Here is a 17255-nt window from a genome sequence, read left to right on the forward strand (position 1 = left end):
AACCTATTATTTTCTCATTTCCAGACAAATAAACATGGAAATAAGTGTACCTGTTATCTTGGTTCCATCTTTAGTTTCAGTGGGTACACCTGTTCCAAACTCATTTTCTCCAGTGACTCTAAAATAGTAGATTGCACCTTCTTGCAAGTCTTCAACCCTGTATGTCAGACTGTGACAGTTGCTTGTTACGCATACCCAGGCCTTTTTGCTTGCTTCACGTTTCTCAACGTGATAAGCCTTAACAGCATCTCCTCCATCATTCTCTGGAGGGTCCCAAGTAAACGTTGCAGAATCTTTTGTGACTTCAGTAATTTTCACATTAGTTGGTGGACCAGGGGTATCAAGGACTTTGACTATCATTGGCAAAGATGCTGTTCCAACACCATTGTCCAAAGTGACAATGTATTGTCCAGAGTCATTTCGTGTTGCTTTCTCAATAGTAACAGATGTGCATGTTTCTGTTGTTTCTATGCTTGCCCTTGCTTTGAGATCGACCTCCTCTTTATTCCATGTAACTGAAGGTACTGGCTTGCCTTTAAATAGAGCCGTCAAAGTAAATGAATTACCATGCTTGACAATTAAAGTTTTTCGCATCTCAATGTCAATGTCAAATACAGGTTCCTCCTTTCTCTCAGTTGCTGACTGTGGCTCAGAGACAGGCGACTGTTCACTAACACCAATTTTGTTGATTGCTTTAACAGCAAATACATACTGTACATCAGTTGTAAGACCAGAAACTGTGAATTCACTGCTTTTTGTCATCTGAATAGCCACAATCCATTCCGCATCCTCAGATTTCTTATATTCTACACTGTATCCAAGGATCTGTGCACCACCATCAGATAATGGCTTTTTCCAGGCGATAGTAATAGAATTCTTGGTATGATCCAGAATCTTAGGTTTAGTTGGTGGGGATGGTACCAAAAGTTCATCCTCTGCCCTTGCTGTAAGAGATGAGTCACTGGCTGGACTCAAGCCTGCTGAATTTTCAGCATAAACCCTAAACTCATACTCACATCCTCTTCTTATTTTTGATATTACGGCTGTTAGTTCTTTCACAAGGTCCCTGTTCACACGGACCCAGTGAATACCAGATTTCTCTCGTCTTTCAATTATATATCCAAGGATCTCGCTGCCTCCATCAGATGCTGGTTTTGCCCAAGTTAGCCTCATTTCCTCACTGGTCACACTTGTAATTTCAACATTTGTTGGAGCTCCTGGTATAGTGTATGGTTCAGTGATCTTGACCATTTCACTTTCAAGGGCTTCACCAAGTCCAAACTTGTTGACAGCTAATACTCTGAATATGTACTCATTTCCTTTTAGGAGCTTAGTGACCTTGAATGTTGTAGTTTTGACCTCTCCATGTACAAGTGTCCAGGCCAATCGACTGGTTTCTCGTTTCTGAACAACATAATGTGTTATTTCAGAGCCACCAATTTCTTGTGGTGGTCCCCATGACAGTGTGCACTCCTCTGCTGTGAGACCCGTTACTGACAGTGGTCCTGCTGAAGGTCCTGGTTTATCCAGAATAACACAGTTTACTGGGGTTGTTACACTTCCTGCAACATTCTTTAAAGTCAAAGCGTACTGTCCAGAATCACTCCTTTTGCAGTCTTTAACCACTATCATAGTACTAGTGTCTGTTCCAGTTATATGAATTCTTGCCTTCTGCTCAATTTCATGTCCATCCTTTGACCAAGATGCAACAGGAAGAGGGCGCCCTGCAATGTCAGCATTTATCTTCAGAGTTTCCCCAGCTTTTACTAACACAACATCCTTGAACTTGACATCCATCATAATGCGTGGTGGATCTACATTATCTTTAACTGTAATAGGACCAGTGTTGTCAGATGGCTCACTGAATAGTCCAGCAGCATTCTTTGCGATGACACGGAAATCATACTTCTCATCCAATGTTAGGCCAGTTACATCAAAATAAGTCTCTACAACATTGGTAAAATTGCATCTTATCCAGCGACCCTCTGGGAGATCTCTACGCTCAATTATGTAACCAGTAACTTTGGCTCCACCATCATACTCAGGCTTGGTCCAAGAAAAAGAGACAGAGGATTTGGTCATGCTAGTTACCACAGGCTGACCAGGAGGATCACAGGGATCTCTTGCAGCTATGGGCTCACTGGCTTTGCTTGCTTTGCCAATTCCAGCAATATTTTCAGCATATACACGGAATTCATACATCATACCTTCCTCAATACCAGTTACTTTGAATTCAGTATCCTTGATTATTGTCCTGTTCACCTTTGTCCAAAGAATACTGCTTCTCTCCTTGCGTTCTAAATGATAGCCAAGGACTGTGCTACCACCATCATTAACTGGCTCATTCCATGTGATGAGCATGAAGACCTTGGTGGCATGAGCAGCACGGGGTGTAGAAGGTGGGCCCGGCTGTTTAAATGTGTACTCTGCTGTAATTCCCGGAGAATCAATTGGCTTACCCTTTCCATAACGATTCACTGCATAGATGCGGAACTGGTACTCAGAACCCTGTGTCAATCGAGGTACTTTGACTGAGGTTCTGGCAACATTTGTTGAAACAATCTGCCACTCTGTTGTGTTAGTATCTCTCTTCTCAACAATGTAGTTGTTGATGGAGCATCCACCATCATATTCTGGTGGGGTCCATGACAATGTAATACTGTCTGAAGTCACAGCATCAACCTTCACTGAAGCTGGTGGCCCAGGTTTATCAAGAACAACAATGCTAATGTCTGTGGACTTGGTGCCTGCTGTATTAGCAAGAGTGATTTCATATTTACCAACATGTTCAATAGCAGCTTCTTTAATGACAATTTTGCTAGACACTATTGTGTTGACAATTGAAAGAGATGTTGTTTGCCTTAAAGGAAGGCCATCCTTCTTCCAAGAGACAACTGGCTTAGGCCTGCCTCTCACAGGAACTTCCACAGTAAGATCATCTCCAGCCTTAACACTGTATGTATTGAACAGCAGATGAACAGAGGGTTCAAACTCAATATCTTTAGCTACAACAGGTACACCAAGTTCTTGAGGCTCACTCTTGCCCTTCTCATTCAATGCAATAACCCTGAATGAGTATGTTTCTCCAGGCGTGAGGTTGTTCACAGTAGCCTCTGGAACCTTGACTGTGCAGCTTACACCCCATTTGTCACTACTTTTGGGTTGCATCTCTACATTGTAGCAGAGGATTTTGCTCCCTCCATCGTGGACAGGCTTAACCCAAGTAAGTGTCACACTATTCTTTGAGACATCCACAAGAGTTACTTTTCCGGGAGGCATAGGTACCTGTGCAACCTTTATAGGATTCTTTGTTTCTGCCATCACACCAAAGCCATACTCATTAACAGCACATACACGGAAGTAGAAAATTCCTCCTTCCTGCAGTTCATCAACTTTAAAAGAAGTCTGTGTGCAGTTGCTTGTGACAGTTGTATAAGCTTTTCTTGTAGATTCTCGCTTCTCAACCACGTAATTGGTTATTTTAGCCCCACCATCTGTAAGTGGGGGATCCCAGCAGAGAGTTACCGAATCTTTCTTTACATCTTTCACTTCAAACTTCTGTGGAGTACTTGGTGTATCAAGCACCCTGACATTCACAAACGCAGATTTTGTGCCGCTCTTGTTCTCAAGAGTCAAGTTATATTTTCCACTGTCAAATCTATTGACATTGTCAATTACCAGCATGGTGTATGAACTTGTGCATTCAATCTGAGCCCGATCAGTTAAAGGCCCATCCTCCTTTTCCCATTTGACGGATGGCTCAGGTCGACCTCTTATTGTAATGAAAAGACGAAGAGATCCTCCTGCACGAACAGAGACAACTTTCCTAAGGTCTGCATCAAGTTCAATCTCAGGTGCTTCAATCTTTTCAGATGCAGTCACTGATCCATGAACATCAGCAGGCTCACCAACTCCTTCAGAATTAATTGCACAAACACGGAAGTTATATTCAGCATTTTCCTTCAGGTTTTCAACTGTGAGGCGTGTTGCTTGAATACCAGCTGGGGGTGTGCATATGATCCATTCCTCTGAAGAAACCTCTTTCATCTCAACAATATAACCTTTAATATATGCACCACCATCAGTAGCAGGTTTTCCCCAAGACAGAGAGACTGATGAGCTTGTGTGATCTGTCACTTTAGGATGATGAGGTGGACCTGGGGGAGTTGTGGCATTAATTGCTCTATAAAACAGAGATAGGTCACTAAATTCTCCCACACCAGCTTCATTTTCAGCAGACACACGGAACTCATAGAAATGTCCCTCTGACAGACCAGTTACTTTGAAATGCAGATCGGTCAGCTTCTGTCTGTTGCATTTTGTCCACCTTACACCATCTTTGTCACGCTTCTCTAAGTGATAACACTTAATTTCTGATCCACCATCACTCTCAGGGGCAGTCCATGAGAGAGTTATTGAATCCTTTGTAATCTCACTTGCTTCTGGTGTTGATGGCACACTTGGTGGCTTGTATGGATTGCGTGCAATAATTGCCTCAGATTCTAGAGGTTCACCAATGCCATATTTGTTGACAGCCGTAACTCTAAAGATATACTCATCACCTTGTAAGAGCTTGGTCACCTTATAATTTACACTAGGAATGTTAGAATCCACAACAGTCCATGATAGTCTGCTAGTTTCCCTTTTCTCAAGGATATAATGAGAAATATTGGCTCCACCATTCTGCAAGGGCTCAGACCAGGACAGATGACATTTGTCAGACATGATGCCAGTCACTCGTAGTGGTCCGATTGGTGGACCTGGTCTGTCAAGAACTTTTACGGTTATTGGAATTGTTTTTGTTCCACCACTGTTACTTAATACAAGGGTATAGTCTCCACCATCCAATCTTGTACAATCTTTTATTGTAATAGAAGCACATTTCTGTGTACTTCTTACTTCAATACGCAATGTCTTATCCATTTCCTTTCCTTCTTTTAGCCACTGAATATCAGGTGTTGGTTTACCATGTATATCTGCATCCAAAACTATGTTGTCTCCAGCACTGACAACAATGACATCCTTGTACTTAGGATCCATTGAAACACTTGGAGGTTCAATTTCATCTGTAGCCGTAATTGGTCCAGTGCTGTCTGAAGGCTCGCTGAAGACACCAACTGCATTTCTTGCAATTATTCTAAATTCATATTGATTGTTTACCGTTAAGCCTGTGTTTGTAAATTCTGTCTCAATTACATTGGTAAAATTTGCCCTTATCCATCGACCCTCAGGCAAATCTCTTCTCTCAACAATATATCCAGTCACTTTGCTGCCACCATCATATTGAGGCTTAGACCACTGAATCTTAATGTGGTCCTTTGCTATTGTAACAGCCTCAGGGGTTCCAGGTGGATCACATGGGTCACGGGCAACAAAGCTCTCTGAAACTTTGCTTGCTCTGCCAATACCAACAATGTTTTCTGCATATACCCTGAATTCATATCCAATGCCTTCTTCAAGATTGCATATTTTGAAAACAGTATCAGTAATAAGTGTTTTATTTAGTTTTGTCCATAGAATACTTGTTCTTTCTTTGCTCTCAAGGTGGTAGCCAATCACTGAACTGCCACCATCACTCACTGGTTCATTCCACTCAATTATCATTTGATCCTTGGTGGCAGATTTCACATTTGGAGTACCAGGTGGACCAGGTGGTTTGTAAGGATACTGCACAACAATGGACTTAGAATCCAAAGGAGCCCCCTTACCATATCTGTTCTCAGCAATGACTCTAAACTGATACTCAGCACCTGTTTTCAGCTTGGTAATTTTGAGGGATGTCCTGGCAACTGATCCAGCAACAACTTGCCAAGTAGTTTCAGTGGTGTCTCGCTTTTCAACAATATAATGCTTTACTTGGCAGCCTCCTGTATACTCCGGAGGTTCCCATGAGATGGAAACAGAATTGTTGCTCACTTCGTTTACTTTTATTGGTCCTGTGGGTGGACCAGGTTTATCAAGGATTATGATACTGATATCTTCTGTAACTGCACAAACACTGTTTGTTGCCGTAACTGTATACTTTCCAAGGTCATCTTTACAGGCTTCAGTAATCTGCAGGGTTGTGGATGTTGGTGTAAAGAAAGTAGTAACTCTGGATGTTACTTTAAGTGTCTGTCCATCCTTTGACCAAGTGATCTTTGGTTTTGGACGTCCAAAAACAGGTATTTCAAGTTTGAAATCCTTTCCAGATTTAACACTATATGTATTGAACTGCAAATTTAGGCTTGGTTCAATTGTGAGGTCATTGGCAATAACTGGAGCAGCAAGGGGCTTTGGCTCACTTTTGCCTTTCTCATTGTATGCCAAAACACGGAACAAATATTCCTGACCACCAGTCAGTCCAGTGACTGTTCCCTCACATGTTTTTACATTTGTTGCCACACCCCATTTGTCAGTTCCTTTTGGCTGCATTTCAATCAAGTAGCCTGCAATCCTACTACCTCCATCATGCTCTGGCTTTTCCCAGGCCAGAGATGCACTTACTTTTGTCACATCTGTCAGCATCACCTTTCCAACTGGCTGAGGTACTTCAGATGCCTTTGAAGCAGTTTTTGTTTCAACTGACAAACCAACGCCATATTCATTTTCAGCCATAACTCTGAAATAATACATGGCCCCTTCTGCAAGATTTTCCACCTTATAAGTTGTTTTGCTGCACTTGGTTGTTATATTTGCATAGGCTTTTCTTGTGGATTCACGCTTGTCAACAATATAATTCTTGATCTTTGCACCTCCATCAATAAGTGGTGGTTCCCAAACAAGTGTAACAGAGTCCTTCTTGATATCCTTAACTACAAGATTTAGTGGGGCTCCAGGTGTATCTAACACTTTAACAGCCACAAATTCAGATACAGAGCCACTGCTATTCTGTAGAGTCACAGTGTATTTTCCAGAGTCCCTTCTATCACAGGAGTCAATTGAAAGCTGGGTGAAGTTAAGACCCTTTTCAATTACCGTCTTTTCTGACAGTTCAGCTTCATCTTTAGTCCATTTGATATCTGGCATTGGTCTACCTTTGAATGGTATACTGATTCTCACTGACCCTCCTGCACGAACAACAATGCCTTTCCTTAGTTCTGAATCGAGGTGAATTTCAGGGGTCTCCAGCTTGTCTTCAGGCTTGGCAGTTCCTGGAATAACTGCAGGTTCTCCAACACCTAATTTATTGATGGCACATATTTGAATCTTATATTCTTGTTTTTCTGTTAGCTTAGTGATTTCAAATCTGTTGACACGTAAGCCAGTAGGGGGAGTGCACATAGTCCATTCTTCCTCTTCAGCTTTGCAGGTCTCTACAATATATCCTTGAATTGCACATCCTCCATCATTAAGGGGTTTTCCCCATGCCACTGTAATTGAAGTATTGGTAGTATCAACAACATGTGCATACATGGGTGGGCCAGGTTTGTATTTGGGATCACAAGCCTTGTAGTATGAAGTTGCCAAGCTAGGTTCTCCAATTCCAGCTGCATTTTCAGCTGACACTCTGAATTCATACTCATGATCCTCAATTAAGCCATGCACTCTGAAGCATACATCAGTTACTTTTTGTCTGTTGCACCTTGTCCATCTAATTCCAGATCTGTCTCTCTTCTCAATGATGTAACCAAGAATTTCACTTCCACCATCAGTATCTGGTGCACTCCAGCAAATAGTCATGGAATCCCTTGCAATATTTGTTACCTCAATAATTTGTGGTGATCCAGGTGGAATAAATGGATCTTTCATTAATACGGATGGTGCTTCAATTGGCTCCCCAACACCATAACTGTTCGCAGCCATGACACGGAATATATATTCATTACCTTCCAGGAGTTTTGTCACTTTGTATGTTGTAGTTTTGCAATCATTACAAACCACAGTCCAAGCAAGTCGACTTGTCTCACGTCTCTCAATAATGTAATGAGTGATAGTGTTTCCTCCATCATCTAGTGGAGCATGCCATATCAGTGTGCATTTATCACTGGACATGCCTGTGACATGAAGAGGCCCTTCTGGTGGACCTGGTTTATCAAGGACTTTCACATGGAACTGAACGGTTTGAGATCCAGCCACATTAGTGAGCTGAAGAGTGTAGTTTCCACCATCTTGTCTGACTGCATCTTTTACTATAATCAATGCTCTGTTGTCAGTGTTCTTGATGTCACATCTTATTGTGTTTTCAAGCTCCTTTTCATTCTTAAACCACTGGATTGCAGGAAGTGGTTTACCATGAACATCAGCATCAAGTTTGAATGTATCTCCTGCATTCACAATTAGAGTCTGAGTGTATTCTGGGTCAATAGAGAACTTTGGTGGCTCTACTTCATCCAATGCAGAAATAGGTCCACTGTTGTATGATGGTTTGCTGATAGTCCCAACTGCATTCTTTGCAATTACCCTGAAGTCATACTTTGCACCTTCTGTCAGCCCAGTGACAGTAAAATTGGTTTCAATAACATTAGTGAAACTTGCTTTCATCCAGCGTCCTTCAGGAAGATCACGTTTCTCAACAGTATAACCAGTGATAACACTTCCACCATCATACTCTGGCTTTGTCCACTGGATAGTTATTGAATTTTTAGTCACATGGACAGCTTCTGGGGTTCCAGGAGGATCACATGGATCCCGAGCAACAAAGCCTTCTGAGATTTTGCTGCATCTTCCAATGCCAACGATATTTTCCGCATACACTCTGAACTCATATTCAACACTTTCCTCTAAAGGACTGGTTTTGAATCTTGTTTCTTGAATCAGTGTCTTATTTATCTTTGTCCACAGAATGCTGTTCCTCTCCTTCCTTTCAAGATGATATCCAATAATGGTGCTGCCGCCATCTGAGACTGGCTCATTCCACTCAACAACCATATGATCCTTTGATAGACATGACACAAATGGAGTTCCTGGTGGTCCTGGTTCTCTATATGGATACTGAGCAACAACAGTTGAAGAGTCCAGAGCATAGCTCTTACCATACCTGTTTTGAGCAATGATTCTGAACTGATATTCAGCACCAGTCTTCAGTCGCACAACTTTAAGTGTTGTTCTTGCTAATGAAATTGCAACATTCTCCCATGTTGTAGAAGTTGTATCTCTCTTTTGCACAATATAATTTGAAATGGGGCAACCACCAGTATACTTTGGAGGATCCCACGACAAGGTAGCGCTTGAAACAGTTATCTCATCAAAACGCACAGGGCCAGTTGGTGGGCCAGGTTTATCAAGAGTGATGATTTCAATGGTTGCATCCTTTTGTCCAACAACATTGGAAACGTTTATTCCATACATTCCACCATCTTCTCTCGCTGCTTCTTTGATGCTAAGAACAGTGCTGTGTGGTGTATTAGAAATGTTAACCCTTGTTGTGAACTTAAGGGCTGCACCATCCTTTGTCCATGTAACCTTTGGTTTTGGACGTCCAGAAAATGGGATTTCAACTTGAAGGTCCTTTCCAACAAGAACACTGTAGTTGCTAAATGCAGGTCTTACATCAGGCCCAAAGACAAGGTCCTTTGCTTGCACAGGGACAGCAAGTGTTCTTGGGTCACTCTTTCCTTTTTCATTGATAGCAATTACTCTGAAAGTGTACTCTTCGCCAGGGTTCAAATTACTGATTACAGCTTCCAGTGTTTTTACATTGGCACATCCAGACCATTTATCATTACCCTTGACCTGCATTTCAACAAGGTATTGAATAATTCTACTACCACCATCATGAATCGGCTTTTCCCAAGAAAGAGACACACTTGTTTTAGTAACATCAACAACACTTAATTTTCCAGGACATTGTGGCACCTCTGAAACCTTTAAAGGATCTGTGATATCGGCTGGAAGCCCTATACCATGTTCATTTTCTGCAAGCACTCTAAAATAGTAACTGCAGCCTTCTTGAAGTGGTTCAACTTTCCAAGAGAGTTTGTGGCAGTTTGTGACAACAGCAGAAAATGTTTTTCTTGTGCTCTCACGTTTTTCAACAATGTAATTTTTTATCTTTGCTCCACCATCCAAAATTGGAGGCTCCCATGTAAGAGTAACAGATTCTTTTGTAATTTCTTTAACTTTGAAGTTGAAAGGAGCGCTTGGTGTGTCAAGGACCTTCACAATAATTGCTTCAGATTTTGCACCAGCAGAGTTTTCTGCAGTAACAGTATATTTACCACTGTCTGCCCTGTTGACTTTATCAATCACAAGATAAGTGTGACTGCTGGTGGTCTCAATCTGTGCTGTTTCCTTAACTTGCCCACCATCTTTTTCCCATTTGATTTGTGGTGCTGGTCTTCCTTTGAAAGGGATAAACATTCTAAGGGAACCTCCAGCTTTAATACGTACAAGCTTTCTAAACTCAGCATCAATATCAAGATCTGGTTCCTCAGTTTTGTCCTCTGGCAGTATGGACCCTGCAACATCAGCATGCTCCCCAACACCAACCTTGTTAACCGCACAAACCCTGAATTTATATTCCTGCTTTTCTTTCAGATTTTCCACATTAAAACGTGTCAGTTTAACACCTGTTGGTGGAGTGCAGATTGTCCATTCATCTGTAGCTGCCTTTCCTTCTTCTCCTGGAGACTTTGTCTCCTCTATGGCTGCTTTTGCTTCACATACTTCAACAATATATCCCTGGATTTCACAGCCACCATCATAAATAGGCTTTCCCCATGCAAGTACAACAGATGATTTGGTCATGTCTAACACTTTTGGATTATGTGGTGGACCTGGCTTGAATACAGGATCCAGGGTTTTATAGAATACAGTTGCAGAACTTGCCTCACTAACTCCAGCAGCATTCTCAGCAGAAACTCTAAATTCGTAGAGGTGGTTCTCCAGGAGTCCAGTAACTTTAAATGTGAGGTTAGTAACTGTTTTCATGTTGCATCTGGTCCATCTAATGCCTTCCTTGTCATGTTTCTCAATAATATAACCAGTGATAGGAGTACCTCCATCATTTGTTGGGGCCTCCCAGGTTATGACCATTGAATCTTTCTTGACATTAGAGACTTCCACTCCTTTTGGTGCATCTGGAGGTGTAAATGGATTCTTGATAACAACTGCACTTGATTGGAGGGGCTCACCAACACCAAATTTGTTTACTGGTAAAACTCTGAAAATATATTCATTTCCTTCTAGTAGTTTCAGTATTTTAAGGTTTAGAGCTTGGAGTTTGGGTTCAACAACTGTCCAAAGTAGTCTGCTAGTCTCTCTTTTTTCAACAATATAATGAGTGATCTCGCTGCCACCATCTTGTTTAGGTGGTTTCCAAGAAAGGCAGCATTGTTCACTAGTTACACCTGTAATATAGATGGGTCCCTCTGGTGGCCCAGGCTTATCAAGGACACAGATATTGACTTGTACAGTCTTCTCTCCTCCTGGATTTTGCAGCAGTAGAGTATATTGACCTCCATCAGCAAGTTTGGCCTCCTTTACAGTCAAACAGGTATAGCTTTCTGTGCTTTTAATTTCACGAGATATGGTGTTTCCAAGTTCCTGCTCACCCTTCATCCAACAGATTGATGGTGTTGGTTTTCCATGAATATCTGCATCAATCTTGAAGTTGTCCCCTGAATTTACAACAATTGTTTGAGTGTACTCTGGATCTATACTGATACGTGGTGGTTCAATCTCATCCTTTGCCATGATAGGTCCAGTACTATATGATGGATCACTAAAAACTCCAGCAGCATTTCTTGCAATGACACGGAACTCATATTTCTCATCCTCAGTAAGACCTGTTGCAGTATACTCAGTCTCTATTATATTGGTGAAATTTGCTTTCATCCAGCGTCCCGCAGGCAGTTCCTTCTTTTCTACAATATATCCAGTGATTTTGCTTCCGCCATCATACTCTGGCTTGGTCCATGCAATTTTAATATAATTCTTTGTGATTCTAACTGCTTCTGGTGTTCCAGGAGGATCACAAGGATCTCTGGCAGTATAGCCCTCTGAGATCTTACTAGCCTTTCCAATGCCAACAATGTTTTCAGCATAAACTCTGAATTCATATTCCATGCCTTCTTCAAGTCCTGTTGTCTTGAATGTTGTGTCCTGGATTATACTTTTGTTTAATTTCATCCAAAGAATGCTATTTCTCTCTTTTCGCTCAAGGTGATACCCTAAGATTGTACTTCCACCATCAATGACAGGTTCATTCCACACTATCACCATACTATCTTTTGTGGAAGACTGCAAGAAAGGTGTTCCAGGAGGGCCTGGTAATTTGTACGGGTACTGTGCAACTACACACTCAGACACAAGCAGAGGGCTTTTGCCATATCTGTTCTCTGCTGCAATTCTGAATTGATATTCAGAGCCTGTTTTTAGTCTTCCTGCCTTAATTTTAGTTCTTGCTAGATTTGCTGCTACAATCTGCCAATTAGTTGTGGATGTGTCCCTCTTTTCTACTATATAGTTATTAATAGTGCAGCCCCCGTCATACTCTGGTGGCTTCCAAGAAATGGTAACACTGTCAGATGTTACTTCATCAATGTTAACAGGGCCTGTTGGTGGACCAGGTTTGTCAAGAACAACAATTCTAATGTCTGCTTTTGTCTCACCAGCTGTATTTGATAGTTTAATACTATACTGGCCAACATCATCTCTACAGGCCTCTTTGATTACTAAATGCAGCTGTGTATCCGTAGATGAAAAGTTAACTCTGGTTGTTCGTTTAAGTGGAACTGCTTCCTTTAGCCATGAAATGGTAGCTTTGGGACGAGCATTATAAGGAATATCAATTGTCAAATCTTCTCCTGCCAGGACGCTGAATGTGGAGAACAACATCTTAGCAGATGGAGCAATTACAAGGTCTTTGGCAATCACAGGCACACCAATTTGACGAGGATCACTGGTTCCTTTTTCATTCCTTGCAGAAACACGGAACATATACTCTTCACCAGGTACAAGCCCAGTAATAACTGCTTCAGGTACCTTGACAATCACAGCTTGTGTCCATTTTTCACTCCCTTTGCTCTGCATCTCTACAACATATGCCACCACTCTGCTTCCTCCATCATGTTCAGGCTTTTCCCATGATAATGTCACACTTGTCTTTGTGACATCTTGAAGTATAATCTTGCCAGGGGGAAGTGGCTTTTCAGACACTTTAACAGATTCACCAGTCTCCATAGGGAGACCAATGCCATATTCATTTTCTGCCAGAACTCTGAAATAGTAGTTGCATCCTTCTTGGAGCTGGTCAACTGTGTAAGTAGTTTTGTGACAATTGGCATTTACTGTAGCATATGCCTTTCTTGTAGCCTCACGCTTCTCAACAATATAATTCTTAATTTTTGTGCCACCATCATTAAGTGGAGGATCCCATATGAGTGAAACACTTTCTTTAGTGACCTGGCTGATTTTTAGGTTTTGTGGTGCTGCAGGTGTATCTAAAACTCTAACTATTACAGAGACTGTCTTTGTTCCAGAGCTGTTTTCTACAGTCAAATTGTATTTGCCACTGTCAAATCTATTCACATTGGCAATAACCAGTGATGTAAAAGATGATGTTGTCTCAATTGTAGCTCTGTCTAAAGGTTCATCATTCTCTCTTGACCATTTGGTCTCTGGTGTTGGTCTTCCTCTAATTGGCACAAAAAGTCTTAGTGTATTGCATGCTCTGATGTTCACAATCTTACGAAGTTCAGCATCAAGGTCAGCCTCTGGTGGTATGAGTCTTTCCTCTGCTTTAGGTGAACCTGGTACAGGTGCTGCTTCTCCAATACCCTCGCAATTTACAGCTGACACATTAATTTTGTATTCCTGATTTTCCTTAAGATTTGTAATTGTAAATGATGTTCCCTTTACACCCTCTTTAGGGGAGACAATTGTCCATTCTTCTTCAGTTCCAGGGAGACAGGTTTCAAGAATATAGCCAGTAATTTCAGAACCACCATCATAAACTGGTTTGTTCCATGCAAGCGTGATTGAAGAATTTGTTGTGTCCAGGATTCTTGGGTTGCCAGGGGGACCTGGTTTGAAAAGAGTATCTGTAGCCTTGACAAATGGTGAAGAAGGACTTGGTTCACTTATTCCTGCCGCATTTTCAGCAAAAACTCTGAACTCATATTCATGGCCTGGAACAAGAGCAGCAACCTTGAAATGTAAGTCAGTAACATTCCTCTTGTTGCATTTTACCCAACGCAAACTAATCCTGTCTCTTTTCTCAATACGATAGTTGGTGATTTCACTTCCACCATTGCTAGCAGGTGCACCCCAACAGATGACTACTGAATCCTTGGTGACCGCTGTTATCTCAGGTGTTTGTGGAGGATCTGGTCGTACATATGGATTATCTGCAATTATTGCTTCAGACTCAAGAGGTTCTCCAACACCATACTTGTTAACAGCCATAACTCTGAAAATGTATTCGTTTCCTTTGAGCAACTTTATCACTTGGCACTGATTAACCTGCAATTCAGATGCCACATTTGTCCAAGCAAGCCTGCTTGACTCACGTTTTTCAATAACATAATGTTCGATGTCTGCACCTCCATCATCTGCAGGTGGATTCCATGTTAGCACACATTTTTCAGCTGTAATATCAGAAACTGCCAGAGGTCCCTTAGGTGGTCCTGGTCTATCAAGAACCTTTACATTGAAAACATGCTTAGCAAAGCCACCAACATTTGTTGCTGTCAAAATAAATTCACCACCATCCCTTCTGACAGAATCCTTGTTGATCAAAACTGCTGTAAGTTCTGTCATCTTGATCTGTAGTTTGGATGTGTTTTCAACATCTTTTCCATCTTTCGACCAAACCATGGATGGTAATGGCTGGCCTGCAACATCAGCTTCAAGTTTGAACACCTCTCCAGCTTTGACAAGGACAATATCTTTAAATTTAGCATCAACCATAATCCTTGGTTCTTCAATGTCATCTTTGCAAATAATTGGATCTGATGGATCTGATGGGTTACTAACCGCACCAGCTGAATTTCTTGCAAGTACACGGAATTCATAAGATTCATTTTGTGTTAGACCGCTTATAGTGAAAGTGGTTTCAATGATATTTGTAAAGTTAGCTCTTATCCAGCGTCCAGCTGGAAGATCTCTCTTTTCCACAGTATAGCCAGTAATCTTAAATCCACCATCATACTCTGGCTTTGTCCACTGAATAGTGATGGCATTTTTGGACACATTGATTGGGACAGGTTGACCAGGTGGATCTACTGGATCAAGAGCAAGCATTGGTTCAGAAGCTTTGCTTGGTTTTCCAATTCCAGCTATGTTTTCAGCAATCACACGGAACTCATATGCCACACCATCCTCTAGTCCGGTGGATTTGAACAGATTTCCGATCACAAGTGCCTTGCTGATTCTGTGCCAGACAATACTGCTCCTCTCTTTCCTTTCAACATGGTAACCAATGACCTCGCTTCCACCATCAGAAACAGGCTCATTCCAACCAATTGTCATTGTATCTTTGGTGAAAGTGACGACTTTGGGTGTTCCAGGTGGCCCAGGTACCTTAAATGGATATGCAGCAACCACTGCTTCTGATGTTAATGGTGGCCCTGTTCCATATCTGTTTTTAGCCTTGACGCGGAATTGATATTCAGTTCCTGTTGTTAAACGGGTTGCTTTAAATGTTGTACGAATAATCATTGAGGACAGTTCTACCCATGTCTGGCTAGTAGTTTCCCTTATTTCTACAATATAGTTATTGATTGGTACACCGCCATCATTTTCAGGAGCTTCCCATGAGAACTCAATAAAAGTACGAGATATTTTGTCCAGTTTAATTGGTCCCTTTGGTGGTCCAGGCACATCATGCACTTTTACTGTGATGCTATCAGTAACCGAGCCAACAATGTTCTTTCCTGTCATTGAGTATTTTCCACTGTCACTTCTTAAACATTCATTTATGATCAAGATAGTTGAGGTAGAAGTATTTTCAATCATTGTCCTTTGTGTTAATTTGAGGGCTTGATTGTCTTTCTGCCAAGAAACTGTAGGCTTAGGACGTCCAGAAACGGGAACCTCAACCTTTATATCATCGCCAGCCTTGGCAATAACTGTCTTCTGACACACACCACGGAGATCAAATTCTGGTTCTGAACTTTGTTCTTTGATAACTACAAGCTTGCTTACACGAGGAAGACTTCGCCCTGAACTGTTTACTGCCATTACACGGAATATGTACTCTTCATTTTCGTTAAGATTTTTTACAGTAAAGTCCAACGTTTTCACAGTTGTCACATGGGCCCACTGGTCTGTTCCTTTCTTTTGTGCTTCAATTACATACCCAGTAACCCTACTTCCACCATCATGTTTTGGTTTAGTCCATGCAAGACTAACTGAGTTCTTTGTGACATCAGTAAAAGTGACATTTTCTGGTGGAGCTGGTGCTTGAGATACTCTGATTGGGTCAGGGGTTTCAACTGCTTCACCAATGCCATACTCATTTTCAGCAGAAACCCTGAAATAATATTCCAAACCTTCTGCCAGATCAGGAACTCTGACGGAGCATGTATCACATTTTGTGATTACAGCAGTGTATGCCTTGCGAGTAGACTCTCTCTTCTCAATGATGTAATTAGTTATTTTAGCACCTCCATCAATAAGAGGCATTTCCCATTCCAATGTGATAATCTCTTTGTCAATTGCTTTGGGTTTCAGATTGAGAGGAGGACCAGGGGAGTCCAAAACCCTTACAACCACAGAAGCAGTCTTCTTTCCAGCAGCATTCTCTAATGTTAAATCATATTTCCCTGCATCACGTCTATTACAGTCGGGAATGACCAACAGGGTATAGGATTCAGTACTGTCGATGATTGCACGAGTTTTCAATGGTGAGTCTTCTTTTGTCCAAGTCACTGTAGGGGTTGGGCGTCCTTTAATAGGAATAAATATACGAATAGAGACACCTGCCCTAACAACTAACGTTCTTCTGAGTTCTACATCTAGTTCTAAATCAGGGATTTCTTCATGTTCCACAATTTCTACAAGATCCTTTATTTGTGCTGGTTCACTAACACCCATTGCATTCATTGCACAAATTCTGAAATGATACTTTGTTCCAGCTTGCAAATTGGGGACAACAAACTCAGTGATCCTCAAAGGCGTAGCAGTATCTTTCACCCATTCTTCTTCTCCCTCCTTTTTGTGCTCAACAAGGTATCCTTTGACTTCCATGCCACCATCAGTAAGTGGTTTGCCCCAGTGCAATTCAGCTGTGGTTTTTGTTGTGTCAGTGACCCTTGGGTTGACTGGAGGACTAGGTACATCTGAAAATTGATAGCATATATGTTAGGCACATCTTTGCTATCATATCAGAT

At 41.5% G+C, this 17255-nt stretch overlaps 1 protein-coding gene across 3 annotated transcripts in view; it reads right to left on the bottom strand.

Annotated features, from left to right (window-relative positions):
- Window positions 1-17255, bottom strand: part of ttn.1 (titin, tandem duplicate 1) — a 132977-nt gene that overhangs the window by 26184 nt on the left and 89538 nt on the right. For all 3 annotated transcript variants that reach the window (XM_052565195.1, XM_052565197.1, XM_052565196.1), the window contains one exon: window positions 51-17204. In XM_052565195.1, the coding sequence (XP_052421155.1) occupies window positions 51-17204 (17154 nt within the window). The remainder of the gene's footprint in view (window positions 1-50; window positions 17205-17255) is intronic.

Source organism: Carassius gibelio, chromosome B9, assembly GCF_023724105.1.
Source record: "Carassius gibelio isolate Cgi1373 ecotype wild population from Czech Republic chromosome B9, carGib1.2-hapl.c, whole genome shotgun sequence".
NCBI classification, from domain to species: Eukaryota; Metazoa; Chordata; class Actinopteri; order Cypriniformes; family Cyprinidae; genus Carassius; species Carassius gibelio.